The sequence below is a fragment of the Eleutherodactylus coqui genome, chromosome 2 (assembly GCF_035609145.1).
Source record: "Eleutherodactylus coqui strain aEleCoq1 chromosome 2, aEleCoq1.hap1, whole genome shotgun sequence".
NCBI classification, from domain to species: domain Eukaryota; kingdom Metazoa; phylum Chordata; class Amphibia; order Anura; family Eleutherodactylidae; genus Eleutherodactylus; species Eleutherodactylus coqui.
This window is the reverse complement of record NC_089838.1, coordinates 258942650-258963769: the sequence shown is the minus strand read 5'-3', so window position 1 is coordinate 258963769 and position 21120 is coordinate 258942650. Positions and strand designations below refer to the sequence as shown.

Genomic DNA, 21120 nt, shown 5'->3' with positions numbered 1-21120 from the left:
TACACTGGCAAAAAAACTATTTAATAGGTTTGCTTTCTCCTCTTCGCCCTCTATTTTTCCTACATATTTATTAAAGGGCCCACTTAGTATAAGTCTTTTTACTATTTATATAGTTGAACAGTTTAGGGTTAGTTTTACTCTTTGGAAAGGAGTCTTTTTGTCTTCACCTTTGCTGCTGTTATTTACTTATCACATTTTTTTGCATTTTATAGGCTTTTAGTGATTCTTCGCTCCCTTTTTTTTTTTAGTGGTTTAAGTGCACTCTGGCTTTTAATTTTTTTCTTTTTGTTTATTGTCCTCTTTATTGAATCACAAAGGTTTTCTTCTATTCCAGTAAGGTTTTAAAATGTTCACTTCAGTAAAGTTCTGATTAGGCAGTTTCTGACACTGGATGTTACAATATTTGGCATTCGCATCTGACAGCGATTTTTAGAAAACATTGCTGCATTTTGTAATGCTGTTTTTTGATCCAAAGCCAAAAGTGGATCCAGCAGGAAGAAGCCTTCCATTAGGGCTCTTTCACACAGGCACTGTGATTTTCGGCCGCCCACATCACGTCCGAAAAGCGCATGAACGAGAGGCAGCCGTGACAAAGTCGTGGTTGTATCTCTTGTTTCTCTTGCCCATTCAGACGGCCGGGCTGTGGCGTATGTATGCCACAGTCTGGAATCCCATTGGCAGGGGGGAGAAAGTTCAGCTCTGCTAAAGTCCCTCCTCCTCTCCACCCCTTGCTGGCAAAGGAAGGTGGCGGGAGTTTAGCAGAGCTAGTGCACTAAACTCCCCCCAGCCTATGGGAGCTGCTGGCAGGTGGAGGGACTTAAGCAACATGAACCGCTGCTAAACTCCCTCCCCCTTCCCTTTTCTGATGTCTCTAATAGGCTCCCACAGGAGTCTATGGGAGTGGCCAGCGTATTCCTGCAAAAGATAGGACAAGACCTATCTCTTCCAGTCCCGAGTAAAAGCGCTATCTTTCCCGGTCGGCTGATTTTACAGGCCGGAAAATCGCCAATCTGAACGGATGCATTGGAATCCAATGCTTTAGATGGTCATGATAAAACGCTCATGTGAAACTAGCCTTATATTGCTGATTACCTTTGAATCCACCTCTGACTTTGCCTTAAAGGGAATGTGTCATCAGAAAATGACCTATTATATAAATCACATTTTTGTGTTAAACAGGTTTTTAAAGATTTTTTTATTTATTTTTTATCAAAATCTGTATTTATAAAAAGAAAAAACAAAAACTAAAATCCTGCATTTTTCAACTTTGCAGTAGCCATCCCACTAACCTCACAGGCATGATTAGGATACGTGCACACAGATGTTGTTTGTGTCCAATTTTTGGACCGAAAATTAGACGAGAATAGCTCCGGTTCATTTGAATGGGTGTCAGTCACATGGGCTTTTTCTATTCCGTTGAAAAGTCCGAGCAGAAAAAAAAATGCAGCACGTATTTCAGTGTTCCACACATAGATAGGACGTTCGTATGCTGTCTGAATAGAGATGCACCCGAGAATACCCTAAAACTGAAAGGTACACACCTATATGTACAAGTCAATGCGTCCCCTCCTGGCCATTGAGTAAAATTTGGGTGATATGTTCCCTTTCAAAAACTGAATCCAAAACGTTTTTGTTCCTTCCAAAAACAGTGTGTGAAACCAGAATGACTGACAAGTGAATGACTTGCCATTCAGTGTAAACAATAGTCATTCACTTGTGAACAACTAGCTCTTACTGGGAATAGAGACTGGCAGGGGAAGAACACTTTGCGGCCCGCTCCGTCTCCCTGCCGGCAGCGCTGTGGGCGATGCCAGCGATACTCCTGTGTAACAGCTCAGCAGTAGAGCTGTCTAGCATCGATTACCCAAAAACCCGTCCCATGTAAATGGACCTTTAGGTCTTGCAGTTTTTCTCTGTGTAGCAGATATTGGCACATCCATGAGTAGTTTATGTTCATCATGCAAGCTCAAGAAAATGTAGAAACATCCAGATGTACGGGTACTAAGAAGATGGATTTGGCTGGATTGACTGGTCGGCGCCAATTTATTTGCAAGAGTTTTTATGTATAAGTAAGCCCATACGGCCTCCTCCATTTCAAGGTAAGACTTAAGCATCTACTATTAGACTTTATTTGGGGGATATAACCGTAAATTATACGGTTTCTCTTCAGGCTCTTCTGAATGGAGTTGTACTACAATGGTATAATTACACTGATTATATCCCAGACATTTAGCTTTTCTCATCAGGCACATAGCTGGTTGAGCTGTCTTAACACCTCTTGTATGATGATTTGCAAGGATTGTCCCAGTAGTCCTGCTGTTATGATCCTGCCCAATGCTGGCACATGGATAAACACAGCTTTACCAGAGCCGTAGTAGAGGGACATGTAGTAGGCATATTCACAGAGGTACCTATAGAGAGACACGTTAGCAAATCTTACTTATAACGGACTCTACTAGAGTAAAAAGATGCCAGATATGTTCTATTAGAATCTAGCGTGTACTTTATAATACAGGCAAGTTGGGGAATATGATGAATACTACAGAAGGACAGGCTTAATGTGTGTTGCTCTCTGTCACTTTTCTTTAGAAAAGTGTCAGTTAGCCATATAGTATACATTTAAGATGGCTGAAAAGTTATCAAAATTTGCTGTTGACTGTTGCCACTTCTTAATGGCAAGAACTGTGATGGTAAACATACATTGGGCAACTGAGCAAAAAATCATAGTATATATTTTTATATGTTAATACCTGATGGGGTCTTCTTTGGCCCCAATGACATCAGATACTCTCCATGGCATACATTCACTAAAGTCTGTTATATTTCAGCTGGTATTTCCCTCCATTCATCCTACGAACATCTGGCAAGTTCTCTCAAACAAGATGCATTGGCCCATTTACAATGGTGCCAAGAAGCATCATCATTGTTCAGTTGAGCAATGCAAGAACGTTCTGTTGAATCATGAACCATGCTACTCCATCTTCAAATCCAGATGGATGAATGACATCAGATACTCTCCATGGCATACGTTCTACTTTTCTGATACACTTCAGTTGGCATTTCCTTCCGTTCATCCTGCAAACATCTGGCCAGTTCTCTCAAAAACGATGTATGGGCCCGACTACAATGATGCAAGGAGCATTGTCATTGGACAGTTTAGCGATGGAAGAACATTCTATGGAGTGATGAATCCTACTACTCCATCTTCAAATCAGATGGATGTACTTGAGGAACACCTTTTTCATGTGTTTGTTGCACCACCAGTTATGCACGGCGGAGGTTCAATTATGATCTGGGAGTGTTTTACATGGCATGGTCTCGGCCCCCTGGTTGTAGGGGCAAGAACCATGAACACGGAGGTGTACTTTGACATTCTAGATAATAGTGTAATGGTCAGCAATACTTAGAACAAGACAATGCACTTGTCCTAAATTCTGTGCTATTTTACATTGATTTGAGGGTATGAGTGAGTGTTCCACGACTAGACCGGCCTTCACGAAGTCCTGACCTGAACCCTCTTGAACATCTTTGGGACAAACTGGAACGTCTTTGAGAGAATTTGCCAGGTGTTTGCAGGATGAATAAAGGGAAATACCAGCTGAAGTGTATTAGACGTTAATAGAAAGTATGGCATGGAGAGTATCTGATGTCATTAGGGCCAGAGGAGCCCCCCTAAGTAAAAACATATGTACATAAATCCTTTTAATTCTTGTTCAGATGTCTAATTACTTTGGTAGACTAGTGTATGAGGAAATGCCACGTTGGACTTTTCAGGTTGTTGGGTGGTTTCATCTGTGCTGGGTGAGATGTGCGGCATAGCATATATGTCTACAAAATCATCTTCAATAGAACCCTGCACAAACCATAGAACAAGGAAGGGATTGCTCTGTCCGTTGTTGGCGATGTATAATTTTTGCATCTGGTGTCAGACAAGATGACAGTCTTAAGACACCCAACTGTGAATAATAGGACATACAGAAAACAGGGCTGAAATCTGTAGTTTATGGCCCGTTCCATACTTAAAGGGGTCTGTCCAAAACCAAACAAAGATTGCGTTTTTTTGTTTTTTTTGAAACTTCATCAGGTTTGACCATGGTCTGCGTTTAGTATTGTATCTCGCTGCTATTCAAGTGAATGAATCTAATTTGCAATACCAGACATAGCCTGTGGTCAGACACGGCACTGTTTCTGCGAACACCACAGACATTTTTTATCTAATCCTGGATAACCCCTTTAAAATATGCTTAGATGTCAAATAACTAACACATACCCCCAGCTGTAAACTCCCTATGCTATTCTTTCCAGGCACAGTCAAAGTACTGATGTGAACTTCTTTTACCTCCCAGCATCTCTGGAATGGATAACATGAACCCCTGGCCATGATATGTTTTTGCAGACGCTTTTCATATTAACGGCAGACTCTATTCTTTCCGGTCCTTCCAGTAAACAGCAGCCTCCTTGTGGGTGAGCGCCGCTGAGGTCTTTCTCCATGTAGCCTTTGTTTCTTCCGCATTGCTCCAGGGCAATTGCTTTGGATGAAGACATCATTCCAACATGCACAGACAGCTAGTGTGTTTTGCCATTTTTGCCAGCAAAGAATAACAGGAAATGAACACAGTGAAAGCGGGTTGTTTAGAAGTTGCATTTGGGCACAAAATGAAACAAAAACATAAAATGGTCTTAAAATGTTTGAGGATGGTCAAAAACTGGCATTGTTCTATTGGCACCTTTTATATAATTGTATAGAAGGGAAATTTAGATTCAAAATCTAGCTTTTGTTTTACAGGGGAGAATAGCACAGCATGCTGTCCTGTAAGAAATGTTGGGCTTAAATCGCACCGTATGTAGCGCATGCTTACTTGTAAAGTATCGGTCTTACCCCCACAGTATAGATAAGTGTGCCCTACTAAGTGCTCAGGAAGGGTATTGTTTCTCCTTAAGGAGAGCATCTACAAGGTGTGGCCATCCATGCTCCTCTGGGAAATATGCAAATGAAAGATGAAATAATACCTTTGCAGCGCCACCTATTGGAAGGCAGCATTCCTGCAAGTCAATGTGAGACAGATGACTGTGCATGGTTATTCTGCTTTTGGCTTACAATTCCCAGTCATTGTTATAAAGCTTGTTTAAAAAGTCTGACATTGACTTGCAGGAATGCGGCCTTCCAATAGGTGGTGCTGCAGAAGTATTGTTGCATCTTCCCATCTACGAAGTGCTAACATAGTGCATGTGATGGTCCTAACCTGTGGCTGCAGCTCTGTCCAGATCCATTTCATCTTCTTTTCCACCTCGCTGTATTTTACTGGAAGCTCCAAGATCTTGAGTTGAACGTCGTCACCAAGGCCAAGTTTTGCCAGCTCCTGCAACAAGGTAATGGTGAACTACACTACACAATGGAGGGACTTGGTATATAGTGTTAGTATAAAACGCCTTTGGTAATCTAAAAGCACAAAGTCAGAAGCAGAGCTGCTATTCTGGTCCTAGAACTCTTATGTGACTTGTAGGGAACCTGTCTTCTGCTTTAAGCACCGTAGACTAACTTATGGTGCTACGAGACGAGGTATTGTTTATACTCGCCTGCTCTGTGAATCCCACCCCTGAGGTTCTTGCAGTGTATGAAAATCCGACTCTTCATATTGTCTCGTGCACAATCTCTACGGGAGAATGTGTGCATGGGACTCTGAAAGGATTTACTATGGTGCACTGCACAGACTTCAGCGGTGGGCACCCTGGGATTTACAGAGCGGGTGAGCATTAAAAAAATTTTAAAAAACCATTGCCTAGTAGCACTGTTAGTTTACGGTGCTTAAAGCAGATGTCAGGTTCCCTTTAAAAGGCAGTTTTACTCAGTTTCACATTTTTTATTACAAAAAAAAAAGAAATTCGCACAGGGCACCATCTGACCTCAGGCAAGCCCTGCCATAAACTTTTAGCCCTTGAATCTGTCTGAGCTTGAATTCCGTTTTTCTGCACCGATGCAGAACAAAAAAAATGAATCCACAAAGCAAATGTGAGAGAATATATATATGTGTATGTATATATTCCTCTCAGGTAACCATAGGAGCCCTGGCTGCAGGGTAAGGGCTTATTTAGACGACCGTATATCTGTTCGGTTTTCACGCCGAGCCAATATATGGTGTCCTTGTCTGCGGGGCGGGGGCGGGGGGGGGAGCCAGGAGCAGGAACTGAGCTCCTGCCCCTTGCTATTTGCAATGGGAGGGGTGGGACAGGGGCGGGGCTAAGGTACTTAGTTCCGCCGTCTCGCCCCCTCCTATTGCAAATAGTGGCGAGGGGTGGGAGCTCAGTTCCTGCTCCTGGCTCTTCCATCCCCCCCCCCCCCCCCCCCCCTGTAGACAAGGACACCGTATATTCCCCCCCTTCCCCCCTGTAGACAAGGACACCGTATATCAGCTCGGCGTGAAAACCGAGCCGATATACGGTCGTCTGAAATAGCCCTAAAGGTGTTGGACAACCACTTTTTACTTTGCAGGTTCCCCAATGATGAACTGATTGGGGGGTTCCATTAGCCGGATGCTTGACAATTAGAAACCACCATACGAAACCTGAAATATATGGAGCTATAGGAACACCCCTGTGTGCCACCCTATGGGTAAGAAATTACTGCTCATCTACAATATGGAGCTGTGATACAGCCTGGTGCATGAGGCTTTTTGGTTTGCCCATGATTTATGGAAGAGAAGACCTATAAATGGGACACACCATGCATCTCTTGTGAATATAGTCTACAGATGTCAAACAGGAACACAGCAAAACTACTTCTGGCTGAAGCCGATTACCTTCACTGCTTCCCAACTTGAGTTTACAAAATAACTTCCAAATGGACCAAAACCTTCCAATAAACAAACAAAAACAAAAGTTCAGCTCAACTAATTCAATAGTTAATATAGGCAGAGGTTGTACTAGTTTGTGTTTCCACGACTTAAAGGTGTTGGAAAATTAAGAAATACTAAAGTGAGTAGTGGGACTAAATTCCTGTAGAGGACAGGATGCCCACTAACAGAAATGAAGACATAAACCTACAAGTGGAAATATTACTACCTAAGGCTCCTTTACATGGGGCGATTATCTATGAATTCTTGCTGGAAACAGCAAATTCGGGCGATCATCTTCCTGGGTGCGTGCAGCCGCCAACAGGTGACTGAACGGGAAATCGTTCACCTGTTGGACTTGGTTTATAGCAGAACTAAAAGCCAAGTGACTGTCAGGTTGTGTAAGGAGGAGCCACTCAATGGTTGAGCAACTCCTGTTTACTGGAAATGGTGGCGGGCAGGCGCCATTTATTTAAACAACTGTCATTTCGGTACTTTAGGCTTTATTCCTAGAGGTGCAACGATTTTGGTCTGGCCGTATCATAGCACAGTGCAGCCGTAAATTGCATGAACGAGAGGCAGCCGTGAACAAGTCACGGCTGCAGCTCCCGTTTTAATGCCCGAGGCACATATATGCCGCAGCCATGGGATACCATTGGCGGGGGGTGGGAGTTTAAACTCCCACCTCCTCTCTGCCGCTTGCCAGCTTATGACAAGGGGAGGGAGCGGGACTTTAGCAGCGCTAGTCCCTCCCCCCCTCTCCGCTCCAGTCTATACTGCCGACAAGGGAGAGGGATGGGACTTTAGCACACTAGCTCCTGTTCCCTTTCATTGCAGACAGCCGACAAGGGGTGGACAGGGGGAGAGAAGGGAAAGGGAATATAGCAGTCAGGCTGCTAAACTCCCTCCGTTATCCGGGAGCTGTCATAGGCTTCCATAGGAGTCTATGGCAGCGCCCACTGTATTCTGTCCGGAGATACTTCCGGCCGTTCTTGAACTATCTTCTAGCATAAAGACGGCCGGCCGGAATGCACACTGTATGCACTATCTTGGCCGGCCATTTTTACGTATCGGGAATACGTCCATCTGAACTGATGCATTGGAAACCAATGTATCAGATGCGTAGCGTATATCAGCCAGCCGTGAAAACGCAGCCAATACACTCTCGTGTGAAAGAGCCCTTAAACTAGAGTGATAGTTGGGCAGTAGTCCGTGGGACGGCTGTTGGGTGCTAATGCGTGTCCTGAACTTTACTGATCGCCTAGATCTTTTTTTTTTTTTTACCAGGTACTTACCAGTAACAACAATGAGACTGGGACTACTTGAACTGGAAGCCATGAGCTATTCCCAGTGCGCTGGGATTGATTCACCAACTGGTAGACCCTGCAATGCAAAAGTGAGATTTAGTAATTGGGATCTCAGAAAATTACAAGAGTCCGTATATCACAACATGTAATTGTATTATTAAGGCATCTCTCACACGGGCGACAGCGATATCGCAAAATTGTTCCTGCGATTTGGTAGCGTCACCAGGTCGCTGCTGGCCACGACTTTATTGCGAGAAAGTTAATAGGAGTTTTTAATATTAAAAATTTATCGCATCAACAGAAAATCGTTGGTGCTAGGAGACGCCATAAACAGGTAGGCTCCATAGGGAAACATGGGAGATTCAAAATAAAATATCGCAGAAAGATAAAGCATGCCGCTAATGGGAAGGAAACCAGGGGCTTCACACTTATGCAACCACATTTTAATTTTGCTATTTTTATTTTTCCGCCCAAAAAGATGTTTTTCAGTGGATTTGTACAGATAACGGGTCACATAGAAGGTGGAAATCAATGCGAAATGATTCATATTTGGCCAGGCTCACACGAGCGTAATTTCACTGCGTCTTACACACGGTTTATAAAGTTAAAGTACACTGATCCATTCACACTTGTGTATATATATTGCGTATAAAACGCGCTTAAAATAACGCATGTTCTATTTTATTACTTGCGATAGAGCCCTATTATTCTCTGTGTGCATACGAAACGCTGAGCATACGCGATTACATTGCGTATATGCGGCGTTTATAGACTTTTATATCCACTGTAAGGTGTGCGATAGGCTGTCAGCTCACACATCATTCATTCTTATTGCAGGTGAAAGGGGCGATCAGAGTTACTAATAGGGATGCTGATTGGCTCTCGGACAAGGGTGGCGGTATTTCTCCAACAGCGCAGTTTGTGACCGGTTCACATGTTGCTGTGGTGAAAGTATTGTGAGCGGGCAAATGGCATCATTGGGAATAGCCAACGCAGAAACCGTGGCGCACCACGTGCCAATGATGTGAGAGGTGAACATCGGCTATGATGGTGCGCGAGGGCCGACTGATGCGCTACAGTGGAGCAGCTTACTATGAGCACCAGGCGGCGACCGGAGGGGTCTAAAACAACAGTTCAGCGCAGCCTTCTGTATATGGGGCTCTGAAGCAGACGGACGGCCGCTGCTAACAAAGGTGCAGCTGAGAAAAAGGCTTCAGTGTGCGCGGCCGTATCGGAAGTGGCCACTGCTGCTTGGCAAAGAGTTGCCTTCTCCGATGAGTCATGCTTTCTGCTTCACTGAAAGGATGGACGTTGGCGAGAATCAGCAGAGAACAAACACCCGGCGACCATCGCTGGAAGAACACATACTGGCGGCGGCAGCATTATGAGCTGGGGACTTTTTTTTGCATGGCGTTCTCTGGGCCGTTCTCCACGTGGCGGCACTCCGCACCAATCTGGTTATGAGTCCCTCCTCACGGATCACGTCCCCCGGATAAATGGCTTGTCTTCATGGGGCAGATGGGATCTTCCAGTAAGACAATGCAACGTCACACGGCTAGAAATGTCCGACAGCGGCTGGAAGAGCCGACAAGACTTCCAACTACTTTCCGACCCCCTAATTACGCAGACTTGAACCCAATTGTGGGATCACCTCGCTGGTGTTCTCTCTATGAATCGTTCCCCACACTCCCTCCAATAACTGTAGGATGGCCTGCAGTCAGCATGGCACCAGATACCGGAGACTGCCTATTGACACTGTACTCAGTCCCAGCCCGGATACGTCTGTCTGTGCTGCACACAACGGTTACTCTGGATAGTAACTGGTGGGTAGCAGAAAACTGCTCTGCTGCTAAGCAGCAGGTCCGCGGCCGCCATACTGCTCTACTGCTAAGCAGGAGATCCGTGGCCGCCATACCGCTCTACTGCTAAGCAGGTCCACGGCCACCATATTGCTCTATTGCTAAGCAGCAGGTCCACGGCCACCATATTGCTCTATTGCTAAGCAGCAGGTCCGCGGCCGCCATACTGCTCTACTGCTAAGCAGCTGGTCCACGGCCACAATATTGCTCTACTGCTAAGCAGCAGGTGCGCAGCCGCCATACTTCTTTGCTGCTAAGCAGGAGATCCGTGGCCCCCATACTGCTCTACTGCTAAGCAGGAGATCCGTGGCCGCCATACCGCTCTACTGCTAAGCAGGTCCACGGCCACCATATTGCTCTATTGCTAAGCAGCAGGTCCATGGCCGCCATACTTGCTGTACTGCTAAGCAGCTGGTCCACGGCCACAATATTTCTCTACTGCTAAGCAGCAGGTGCGCAGCCGCCATACTTCTTTGCTGCTAAGCAGCAGGTGCGCAGCCGCCATACTTCTTTGCTGCTAAGCAGGAGATCCGTGGCCCCCATACTGCTCTACTGCTAAGCAGGAGATCCGTGGCCGCCATACCGCTCTACTGCTAAGCAGGTCCACGGCCACCATATTGCTCTATTGCTAAGCAGCAGGTCCGCAGCCGCCATACTGCTCTACTGCTAAGCAGGAGGTCTGCAGCCGCCATACTGCTCTACTGCTAAGCAGCAGGTCCGTGGCCACCATACTTCTCTACTGCTAAGCAGCAGGTCCGCGGCCACCATACTGCTCTACTGCTAAGCAGCAGGTAACCGGCCACCATACTGCTCTATTGCTAAGCAGCAGGTGCGCAGCCGCCATACTTTTCTACTGTTGAGCAGGAGAACCGTTGCCGCCATACTGCTCTACTGCTAAGCAGGAGATCCGTGGCCGCCATACCGCTCTACTGCTAAGCAGGTCCACGGCCACCATATTGCTCTATTGCTAAGCAGCAGGTCCATGGCCGCCATACTTGCTGTACTGCCAAGCAGCAGGTCCGCGGCCACCATATTGCCCTACTCCTAAGTGGCAGGTCCACAGGCGCCATACTTCTCTACTGCTAAGCAGCAGGTCCGCGGCCACCATACTGCTCTACTGCTAAGCAGCAGGTCACCGTCCACCATATTGCTCTATTGCTAAACTGTAGGTCTGCGGCCGCCATACCGCTCTACTGCTAAGCAGCAGGTCTGCGGCCATCATATTGCTCTACTGCAAAGCAGCAGGTCCGCAGCCGCCATACTTCTCTACTGCTAAGGAGGAGGTCCGCGGCCGCCATACTGCTCTACTGCTAAGCAGCAGTTCCACGGCCACCATATTGCTCTACTGCTAAGTAGCAGGTCCGCCGCTATACCGCTCTACTGCTAAGCAGGTCCGTGGCCGCCATATTCCTCTACTGCTAAGCAGCAGGTCAGCGGCCGCCATTCTGGGCTGCTGGCCTGACTGACCGTCCATGAGGCTCTATATACTAATAGATTTTATATATATATATAGATAGATAGATATCTACCCACGTCTATAACGCTACTCCGTGCAGCGGCTGCCTGGGAATCTCCAGCTCCCAGCACAGCCTGTGTGGGAATGCTGAGAGTTGTAGTCCCACGCTCCCTGTACATTGCTCCCCGCCTCCCTCTCAGCAGGACATTCCCCGCATTGCACAGGGATTAGCCCGGCCTATGGCCGCTCTGGCTGAGCGGGGAGGGTCACAGGAGGAGGCGGCTACAACAGGATGTGATGGAGCAGCTGAGCGGAACGAGCCCCAGAGCTGTGCGGGCGGGAGGTACAGTGTGAGGGGCTGTGTACATAGGACTGCCTATGGCTCTCCTGCTGGGACTTGTGTTACTGCCACAGCTGGAGGGCCCCGGCCGGCCAGTCACTGGGCCTCCTGTGTCAGATCCCCACATGTCATAACAAGCTTACAATGCATGCTGGGAGTTGTAGTTTTTGGCAACACCTGGAATGCAGCACTGCTCTATAGAGGCAATGCACGCTGGGAGTTGTAGTACTTTCCAACACCTGGAGAGGCATTCAGTGTGGTCGTTGCCCATAGCAACCACTGAGATTATACAACCATTGTAGAAAATTTGGTTGCCATGGGCAACTGCTAGTGTATATATGATGTTTCATAACGGCTGTAATGTGATAGAAGGTTTCTAGTAAGTCTTCCCAATTGTTTCCGTTCATTGGCATAGAGCCAGTCCTGCTAGTAGGCCGCACAGCGCTGAGGAGTTGTACGTTCTTAGACATGTATGTTATCAATCACATTTCTTTTTCAGCTTTCAGAAAAAAACATACAGAGCTTGGGGTCATTTTACACGGAACGATCCTCGTTTTGTTTAAACGCTAATTGTTTAGCATTCCACGTTCGCTTATGTGAAACACTAAATAATTCTCGTTGAATCTGCGTGTCTAAACGGACTGCACGAGAGCGAACGAACTGGCGATGACATCACTGGTGTAAACGAGAATCGTTCAGTCAAACCAGAGCCTAACGTGGATCACGGATGCATTCCCGACATCGCACGTCTTTATTCTAAAGGTGTCTGCACAAATCGTGGAACTTTATCTGCGTAACGATGAAATTCTGCCACAACGCTCGGTGCGGTGAGTGTCAATGCGGTTTTCAGAAACGTCATTCACTCACAGCGGGAAAAATCTGCAGCGGTCTCGTTATTCCAGAGATTTTCGAATTCACGTGTTTTCTCGTGGAAAAGCGGCGGATTTTCACTTCGGATTTCATTAATTTCCAAGGTGGAAATCTGCGCCAAAATCTACAACAAAGTCCTGTGAAGATTGCAAAGTCTGCACGTACCGAAGGCCGGTTTCGCATGAATATGAACCCATTCTTTTGAATCAGGTCACACACATGAGCCATTTATTTTTAGTTACGCCCATCTTTAGGTGTGCCCTCACATCACATCGCCCATTGTTTCCAAAGCATGGCACCACCTGCGGTGCACACAAGTGCGATATGATGCGAGGTTTACCCTTTAACAACAATGGGAAACACGCTGCGATCCTCTTAGTGGCGGCGGAGGATTGCTACTTCCCCCTAAGTGATGCGAGGCAGTTTTAACACAAAAAACATCACATGTTGGGGAGCGCGATATGGGGTGGAGTTTCATGGCCAGATATCGCACTCACCCGTGGGAAATTTGCCCAAGGATGTGAACACACAGGATGGAGTTTCCTGAGGAATTTCCGCAGCGCAAATTCGCCATCAATCGGGGGGGGGGGGAGGGGGGGGGGTAAAGATGACTGTGTACCAATGGCAAACCCCTTTACTTTCATTGACTCCATTAACCGCGTGTCACGCGACCGTAGTACGTGCCCAAAATCACGGTTATTTGAATGAGCACTAAGGGTGGTTTCAAATCTGCGTTGGGGATTCCAGTTTCCTGCTCCATTCAGTCTCTGGAGGGAACTGAACAGCGCCGGGCAGACACCATTGACTAGAATGGAGTAAACCCCTTTTGCACCCAGCTGCCCGGCTTTTGGACGGAAGAAAGAGCGCTGCATTTTTTCTGGTACTTTGAGCTGAATCTGTGAGAGAACCTCCGCCGACGTGAAAATGGCTTAACGTGGAGTGCTGTACGGACTCCCTGCCCAACTGCACAGAGTTTATGCACATTGTCCGGTGTGAGCTGTAAGATAGACCAAAGTGTGAATATCCATTTTTTTCTCATATGAACTAAAAGCAGTGACGTGGGTTCTAAAAGTTTAATATAGTGGTTGAAGTCAATGGAAGCCGACCGACGCACGACATTGCAGATAGGTCACAGGTACCTGCGTGATCGCCTAGCGACAGCGCAGGAAATACAATAAAAAAAAAATCTTTACTGTGCATGACCAACGGCGAGTGTCTGCGGTCATCCGCAGTAAAGAAAAAACAGGTATGCGGGGTTGCTGTCCAGGGGCAGGGCCGGATTCTGCAGCAGGCTCCTACATGCAGAATCCGATCCATCCGTGTGAGAGCGGTGCTCACTTATGGACTTAACTGGTGCTGCCACATCTGTAACAACCTGTACTATTAATTATAACTTTATTTAGCCAACATGGTAAACTTGGTGAAAAAAGGAAAATGCCAAAACAGATATTTTTGTTAAACTTAAAAAAAAATCGTAATAACCTGTATAATACAATAAGGCTGAGCGTCTGTGAGCCCAGCCAGTTACCCTCCTATTACTGTACTGCGGAGACTCGCAGACGGTCATGCGCAGTACAGTTTTTTTTTTGTCCATTTGTATTTCCTGTGCCATCGCTTAACAATGGTACCTGCAGCCCAGACACACTGTTAATTGCAAATGGGCTGTGGGTCAGATGACCTCCATTGACATCACTGGAGGCAGTTCGTGGCAAAATAGAGCATGCTGCCATTTTTCTTCAGCTCGCGGAATGCACAATTCGTGTCTGCGAGTGTAACAAAAAAGCAAAAATGCATGCCGTTCAATGTCTGTATTTTACCACGAATCATCCGTGGATTCCACAATACGAATCCGCCCATGTAACCCCAGCCTTAACATATGTACCACACGGTGAACGCTGTGAAAATAAATCAATAAAAAAATGGTGAAAAATGTTAAAATATAAAATGAATGTTATTCCATATATTATATGTCCCTGAAACTGGTCCCTATAAAAACTAGAACTTGTCCGACAAAATACGAAGTTCCATAGACCTACACTGAGGAAAAATAAAAAAAGTTATGGCTGCTGGAGCGCAAGAGAGGAAATGATTTACAGGTTCTTAAGGCTAAAATTCATTTTCACTAAGGGTTTAAAAATGAACTAAAGGCGACTGAGTTCTGCGCCAAATATTTTTACAGAATCTATAATTTTTAAAAAAGTTATATTTTTAGGAGAGTTTTTACAGTTTTGGCTCTTGGGGGGTTATAGTGTATCCAAACTTAAAAAAGAGGGGAAAAAAACTGACTTCCTATCGACGCGTCGTAAGTTGTGATCAGTGAGGTTCGGGTGCGGAGACTCTTACCAATGGCTAAAATGAAAGGGCTGAAGTAATTATCTGAGCTCTGTGCCTGTTCGGCTGACACGTCACTAGGTTTTGGAATTTTAGATGACCTTTCAAAATGTACACCTCAGCTGCTGCAGAACCTTTGTCTGCAGGAAGAAGTGAGCATAGTCCGTTCTCGTTATAATCCCCAAATTCCAACCTCGGAGTGTGACGTTGCTGCATATTTACAGCCAGCACTGCCGTCTACTAGATGACGAGTTCATAACAATACGCAGCTAATTACGATGTTTAGTAGACACGAGGCTCTTAGTACTAATATTGTGAGCGGTTACATTCTTGTGTTTATTACCCCACACAGTGTTGTAAGCGCTTGCCAGACTAGTGTCAGGGGTTTCCTGCGATGGTGTATAAAATACAAATATCAGTTTGGAGTAATTACTCGACCAGGCTGACGCTGAGGCTCCATTCACACCTGTGTGACAAGATCTACTCGAGCGAGTAGTGCCTTATGCGAGTACCTGCCCGCTCGTCTCAAAAGATTCGGGTGCCGGCGAGGGAGAGCGGTGAGTTTCGGGAGTGAGCAGGGGGGAGCGGGGGGAAGGGGGGGTGAGTGAGAGAGAGCTTTCCCCTCCCTTCCTCCCCGCTCTCCCCCGCCGCTCCCCACCGGCACCCGACTCTTTAGAGACGAGCGGGCAGGTACTTTCATAAGGCACTACTCGCTCGAGTAGTTTGCCTTAGTGAGTACGCTCGCTCATCTCTACTCTAGACCCTGGCGCTCCAATCATGGAATAAATACCCGTATGATCAATATATACGTTAATTAGAAGGGAATCTGTCATCAACTATAAGCGCCAAAAACTAGTTAAAGTTTTAGGCGACAAGGAGTCCAGGTAGCCTCTTTTCAAACTCTTCTGATCCCCCATTACTGTGGTGTTCCCCGACAAGTCGGCGCGCCCAACAAGCTTGACTTTTTAGAAGGCTGTGCATACGCACTTCCATAGAGATGAATGGGAGCCTTCTGAAAAGAGTCAAGTTGGTGGGCACACACTGATATAGCTGGGGGGCACCTCAGGCCCAGTGAGTATGAAAGGAGGCTCCCCAGATTCCTCATGACCTAAACCATAACTTAGTTTATGGTGCCTATAGTTGATGACAGGTTCCCTTTTAATCAGCAATCACAATTGTAAATGACGCCTGGACATGAATAAGGCCGATCTTACACTTGGGGATTTGAATTGCGGATTCCACCATCACTGTCAACACCTATGATACGCGGTAATAAGCAGGCATTCCCTTTCGAAGTTTCGCTCACACTTGTGGGTAGGAATTGCGGATTCTGCGAGCGAAAGCAAAACTGCAACTCCATTGTATCGCGGATGAGCTCCATTGATTTCTATGGCTGCGTTCGATCCGCAGTGCATACGTAATTACATTGTGTATGGACACGGATTTGTACGCACGTTGCTAGAAGACCATATAACAAATGGTATAAAGAAAGCAGGAATCTGTGGGCAGACAATACAGGACAGTCTGGGGGGCAACACACCATCCAGCCTGCTGTCTGCAACCTCTACTTCACACAAGGCCGGTTTCACACAAGTGGATTCAAATTGCGGAATCCACTGCAAAACGCAGGCATTGAAAAGCATGCAAAGTCGCTTTTCTGCTCACACTCTCGGATATAAATTGCGTATTCCGCGAGCGAAGGAAAAATCGCAGCATGCTCTTTTTTTGCTGCGGGTTCCTTGCGGGCGGCCCCTGTACGCAATTAACATTGGGAAATACAGTAAAAAAAAACTTGCGCATGACCGACGGCGAGCCGCCATAGTCATACGCAATACAAAAAATTCAGTTACGCGGGGTCAGCAGTCGGCTTTACAGCCGGAATCCGCTGTGGAACTCCCGTGATTCCGGTCCGCCCTTGTGAAGTCGGCTCAAGTGTTTTTTGGGGTTTTTTTTGAATAGTTTATACTACTTCCGAAATAAATAGTATAAGCCAGCCAAACCTGGAGAGCAGCATTCTGTTCTGAAGGCTCTCAGGACAGCTCTCACCACGACAGCACAAGGGAATGTCACCTGAGTGATAGAAGGGAGCTTCCAGGGGGTTGGGCTACTTTCTGATGTCATTCCTTGCTTGTGTTTGTTCTTTCCCAAAGACGATACGCTGTCATACGCACGGAAAACTGAGCGCGACCATGCACAGGTCTTCTGCTGCGGATATCCGCAAACTGAATCCGACCCGCTTATTTGAGCCCAGCCTAAACCAATGTAAGGGTAGGTCCCACACTGTGGTAAACCACATGCGTCGCACCAGTGGCAGCCAATGGTTAGGCCGCCTGCACACGGGCGGATTTGCATTGCGGGTTCCAGAGTGGGTGTCCACCTCCGGATTCCGCAGCAAATACTGCCCATAGCATGCTATAGAGATGTAATGCTTCCGAAGATTTTTTCTGCGTGGATGATCCATAGTGGATCTGTGTGGGAAAAAATGCAATCTGCGTCTCCCAAAATCAATTTAATGATAACTCACAGTGCATCCGCTAGAAGCCTGCCGCGAATTCCGCAGCAATGTCTGTCCATAGTGTGCAATGTAAAATGATTCTTCTATGTACATGAGCGGAAATCACTTGCAATTTCTGCTCGCAGAGGAAGAATCGCAGCATCTCTACTTTTGTGTGAAACTCGCATGGATGGCTTCCAGTGCAGTCAACGGAAGCTGTCTATCCTACGGTGATTTCGAAACGTCAATTTTGGGATTGCCGTGGATCCGCTTCATCGACGGCGCATCATTCTCTGCACTGTGCATGTGCAGAGGCGCGCAAGCCAGCACATCCTCAGTGTATCCAAGTCAGGTACACGGCGGTCACTGGCCGGCACACGGTTGGATTTCGCTGCGAGATCTCGCAGCCAGACTCTGCCCCGGCCGTGTGCATGCGGCCTAAGGGTTTCTTCACACATAGATTTCAGTGGTATTTTTCCTGATGTTTGCTGAGGCCACAATTTAGCTGTAAGCCAATAGGGAAACCTAAAAGGCACTACTGCCATTAGGTTTTTGTGCCTTTTTGGGTCTATAGCCTTTTTTTTTTTTTTCAATGATGATGGTACAGTGCTTTTTTTTTCTTTTGGGAGTTTTTTCTATAGACTTAAAAAATGTATGACCACAAATGCATGAAATTCTGGGTATTTTTTAAGCCAGAAAAAATACTACAAGAAGTGTGAAGGAAACCTTGAAGTTATTATTTGATGTTTTTCTACAGGATCTAAATATCCACTCATGCACAAAAGCATGATACAACCGTGTCCATGAACCCTAGATATTGCTGCGCGCAGCTGAGTCACACACCATGTTGAACATACAACATGATATTAGTGCTCCTCCCCATCTCTCACCGCTGTTTATACAGCAGCAAGCAGTAAAGGGTGATGGGGCAGGAAGAGGCAGAGACAAAGTATCTGCGCACAGTTTGACGGGGATTTGTAATTTTTGTGCAATGTAACGACCGGCTGTTGTAGTACAAACCACCCTATTATTGCAGATTTCTGGAGGATTTGCAGCAAATTCCGCAGGTGCAGGTAATCATATAAATGGGTTTTCCGAGTTGTACAATTTCTGTAAATCCATCCCCCCCATGCAGCAAAATGACAAATCAGCATATACTTACGTCTCTCCGCTCCCGTTGTGCCCCATGATGCTGCTTGGCCCTCCGTGGCTGTCTTTGTGCCGGCTGCAGTCCCACCCAGTTTACGATTGAGCGCTGAACTTTTTTTTTGGCTGCTGCGTCACTGACATCCCATAACCAGATTGGGGTAGCATATAAACGTAATGTTAAGGGAGAGACCCGGAGCAGCGCTGTGGAATTTAGTGGGGAGTATTATGACTATTTTACTGTTATTTTACTGCTTGGTGGACTGGATTTACAGAAATTGTACAACTTGGTAACCCATTTAATAAAGGAGTATACTTGGCTTACCCATCTCCTGCTGCTCCTGTGCCAATGGTTTTGAGCTCTCTTGCCTGTCTCTGGTCACCCTGTTCCAATGATGGGAGTATACTTGCCTTACCTATCTCTTGCTGCTCCTGTGCCGATGGTTTTGAGCTCTCTTGCCTGTGTCTGGTCACCCTTTTCTAATGTTGGGAGTATACTCGCCTTACCTATCTCTTGCTGCTCCTGTGCCGATGGTTTTGAGCTCTCTTGCCTGTGTCTGGTCACCCTTTTCTAATGATGGGAGTATACTCGCCTTACCTATTTCTTGCTGCTCCTGTGCCGACGGTTTTGAGCTCTCCTGCCTGTCTCTGGTCACCCTGTTCCAATGATGGGAGTATACTTGGCTTTTCGAACTTCTGCTGCTCCTGTGCTGATGGTTTTGAGCTCTCTTGCCTGTCTCTGGTCACCCTGTTCCAATGATGGGAATATACTCACCTTACCCATCTCATGCTGCTCCTGTGCCGATGGTTTTGAGCTCTCTTGCCTGTGTCTGGTCACCCTGTTCTAATGATGGGAGTATACTTGGCTAACCTATCTCCTGCTGCTCCTGTGCCGACGGTTTTGAGCTCTCTTTTCGGTCTCTGGTCACCCTGTTCCAATGATGGTCGTATACTTGGCTTTCCTATCTGCTGCTGCTCCTGTGCCGATGGTTTTGAGCTCTCTTGCCTGTGTCTGGTCACCCTGTTCTAATGATGGGAGTATAGTTGGCTTACCTATCTCTTGCTGCTCCTGTGCCGATGGTTTTGAGCTCTCTTGCCTGTGTCTGGTCACCCTGTTCTAATGATGGGAGTATACTTGGCTTACCTATCTCCTGCTACTCCTGTGCCGACGGTTTTGAGCTCTCTTGTCTGTCTCTGGTCACCCTGTTCTAATGATGGGAGTATACTTGGCTTACCTATCTCCCGATGCTCCTGTGCCGATGATTTTGAGCTCTCTTGTCTGTCTCTGGTCACCCTGTTCCAATGATGGGAGTATACTTGGCTTACCTATCTCCTGCTGCTCCTGTGCTAACGGTTTTGAGCTCTCTTGCCAGCCTCTGGTCACCCTGTTAACCCAGGCAATGTCACATTGGAGAAGCAAGCGATAGGTAAGAGGAATATACTCCCTTTTTTTATTTTAAGCAATCAGTTGTTTGGATCCACAAGGTCAAATCCACAAACCAAAATGCACAATTTGGTGCAGATATTGGAATGCTGGTATTTCTGCAAATTTCTTCAGAAAATTTTAACAGCAAATCCGTTGTCTGCAAACTCACCCTTACAGCTTCCGATAATTTTTTTTTTTTAATAACCTGGCTATGTAAAAAAAACCAAAAACCTGTATTTACCTGTCTTGGTACGCTGCAGCCTTAAGACAGGTAAATATACTATATCTGCCTGGTATGGGTCTGATTACATGCTGCAGAGTCTCTGTGACCATACGTAAACCGGCTGGCTGCAGCATGTAGACAGAGTGCTAAAATAGGATAAACTACAATTTTTAAAAAATCGCTCTGGAATATTGATCGCAACTTGTATCAGATACACACGAGGCTTATGTTGTGTCGTCATATGCTGAGAACAGGTATATCTGTGTGTGGAAATATGGCACATGTAACTTTATTATGACTTTTAATATATATACAATTTGGATTGCTGATGAAGCTGCAAGCTGTTTTTAAAAATGGCATGCAACTTTTTGAAAATGTGTAACTTTCCCATAAGCGCTTGTGGCGACCCTTCCCTTATAGTAACCCTGGTAAATTCTGGGAAAGTTTTTTTTTTTTTTTTTTCTCTTCTAGTTAGTGGTTTTGTTTTCCGTTGATCCCAGCCACGTTTGCTGCTTGTTACCCTCCGTCATTGACACGACGCATTGTGACGGGGTTAATGAGAGTAACGTAGTGCTGCAGGAAGCGCTCCTCTTGTGTTATAAGACACATCTAACGCCAGGTTCACTTATTTTCTATCCCTTAATATAAATACATTCCTTACGGTGGAGCTGAATTCTGCAGAAACAAATGGAAGGAAGCTGATATCCAAGCGGGACCCTCCAGACTTCGCTCTGCTGGATGGGGAGAGGGAGGGGGTTGTTTACCAGTTCTTGTCTGTTTAAGATGGACTCAGTAATGCCCAGAATTCCCTCCGCACAGGGCAGTGCTTCTAAATTTA

At 46.2% G+C, this 21120-nt stretch overlaps 2 protein-coding genes across 5 annotated transcripts in view; one reads left to right on the top strand and one right to left on the bottom strand.

Moving 5' to 3' along the window:
• Positions 1-2020: 2020 nt before the first annotated feature.
• PGPEP1L (pyroglutamyl-peptidase I like) lies at positions 2021-21040 on the bottom strand. Of its 4 annotated transcripts, none has more exons than XM_066592842.1 (6): positions 20944-21040; positions 8126-8213; positions 6798-6850; positions 5244-5360; positions 4340-4566; positions 2021-2411 (listed from the first exon to the last, which is right to left on the bottom strand). In XM_066592842.1, exons 2-6 carry the CDS (start codon positions 8166-8168, stop codon positions 2243-2245), a joined length of 609 nt encoding a protein of 202 aa, XP_066448939.1. In that variant the 5' UTR covers positions 8169-8213; positions 20944-21040; the 3' UTR covers positions 2021-2242. The 4 variants fall into 4 exon arrangements, with proteins under 4 accessions (XP_066448939.1, XP_066448940.1, XP_066448938.1 ...); XM_066592843.1 differs by lacking the exon at positions 20944-21040 and adding an exon at positions 11526-11711; XM_066592841.1 differs by lacking the exon at positions 20944-21040 and adding an exon at positions 11530-11711.
• Positions 11701-21120, top strand: part of LOC136612469 (protein FAM169B-like) — a 34172-nt gene continuing 24752 nt past the window's right edge. Inside the window, exon 1 of the mRNA XM_066592840.1 lies at positions 11701-11795. Within this exon, the coding sequence (XP_066448937.1) occupies positions 11750-11795 (46 nt within the window). The 5' untranslated portion in view covers positions 11701-11749. The remainder of the gene's footprint in view (positions 11796-21120) is intronic.

Coding starts and splice junctions, on each gene's coding strand:
- PGPEP1L (XM_066592842.1), bottom strand. CDS start 8,168: ATGGCTTCCAGTTCAAGTAGTCCCAGTCTCATTGTTGTTACTG. Junction 6,851..8,125: donor CAGTCTCATTGTTGTTACTG/GTAAGTACCTGG, acceptor GTTTATTGGAAG/GTTTTGGTCCATTTGGAAGT. Junction 5,361..6,797: donor CAAGTTGGGAAGCAGTGAAG/GTAATCGGCTTC, acceptor ACCTTGTTGCAG/GAGCTGGCAAAACTTGGCCT.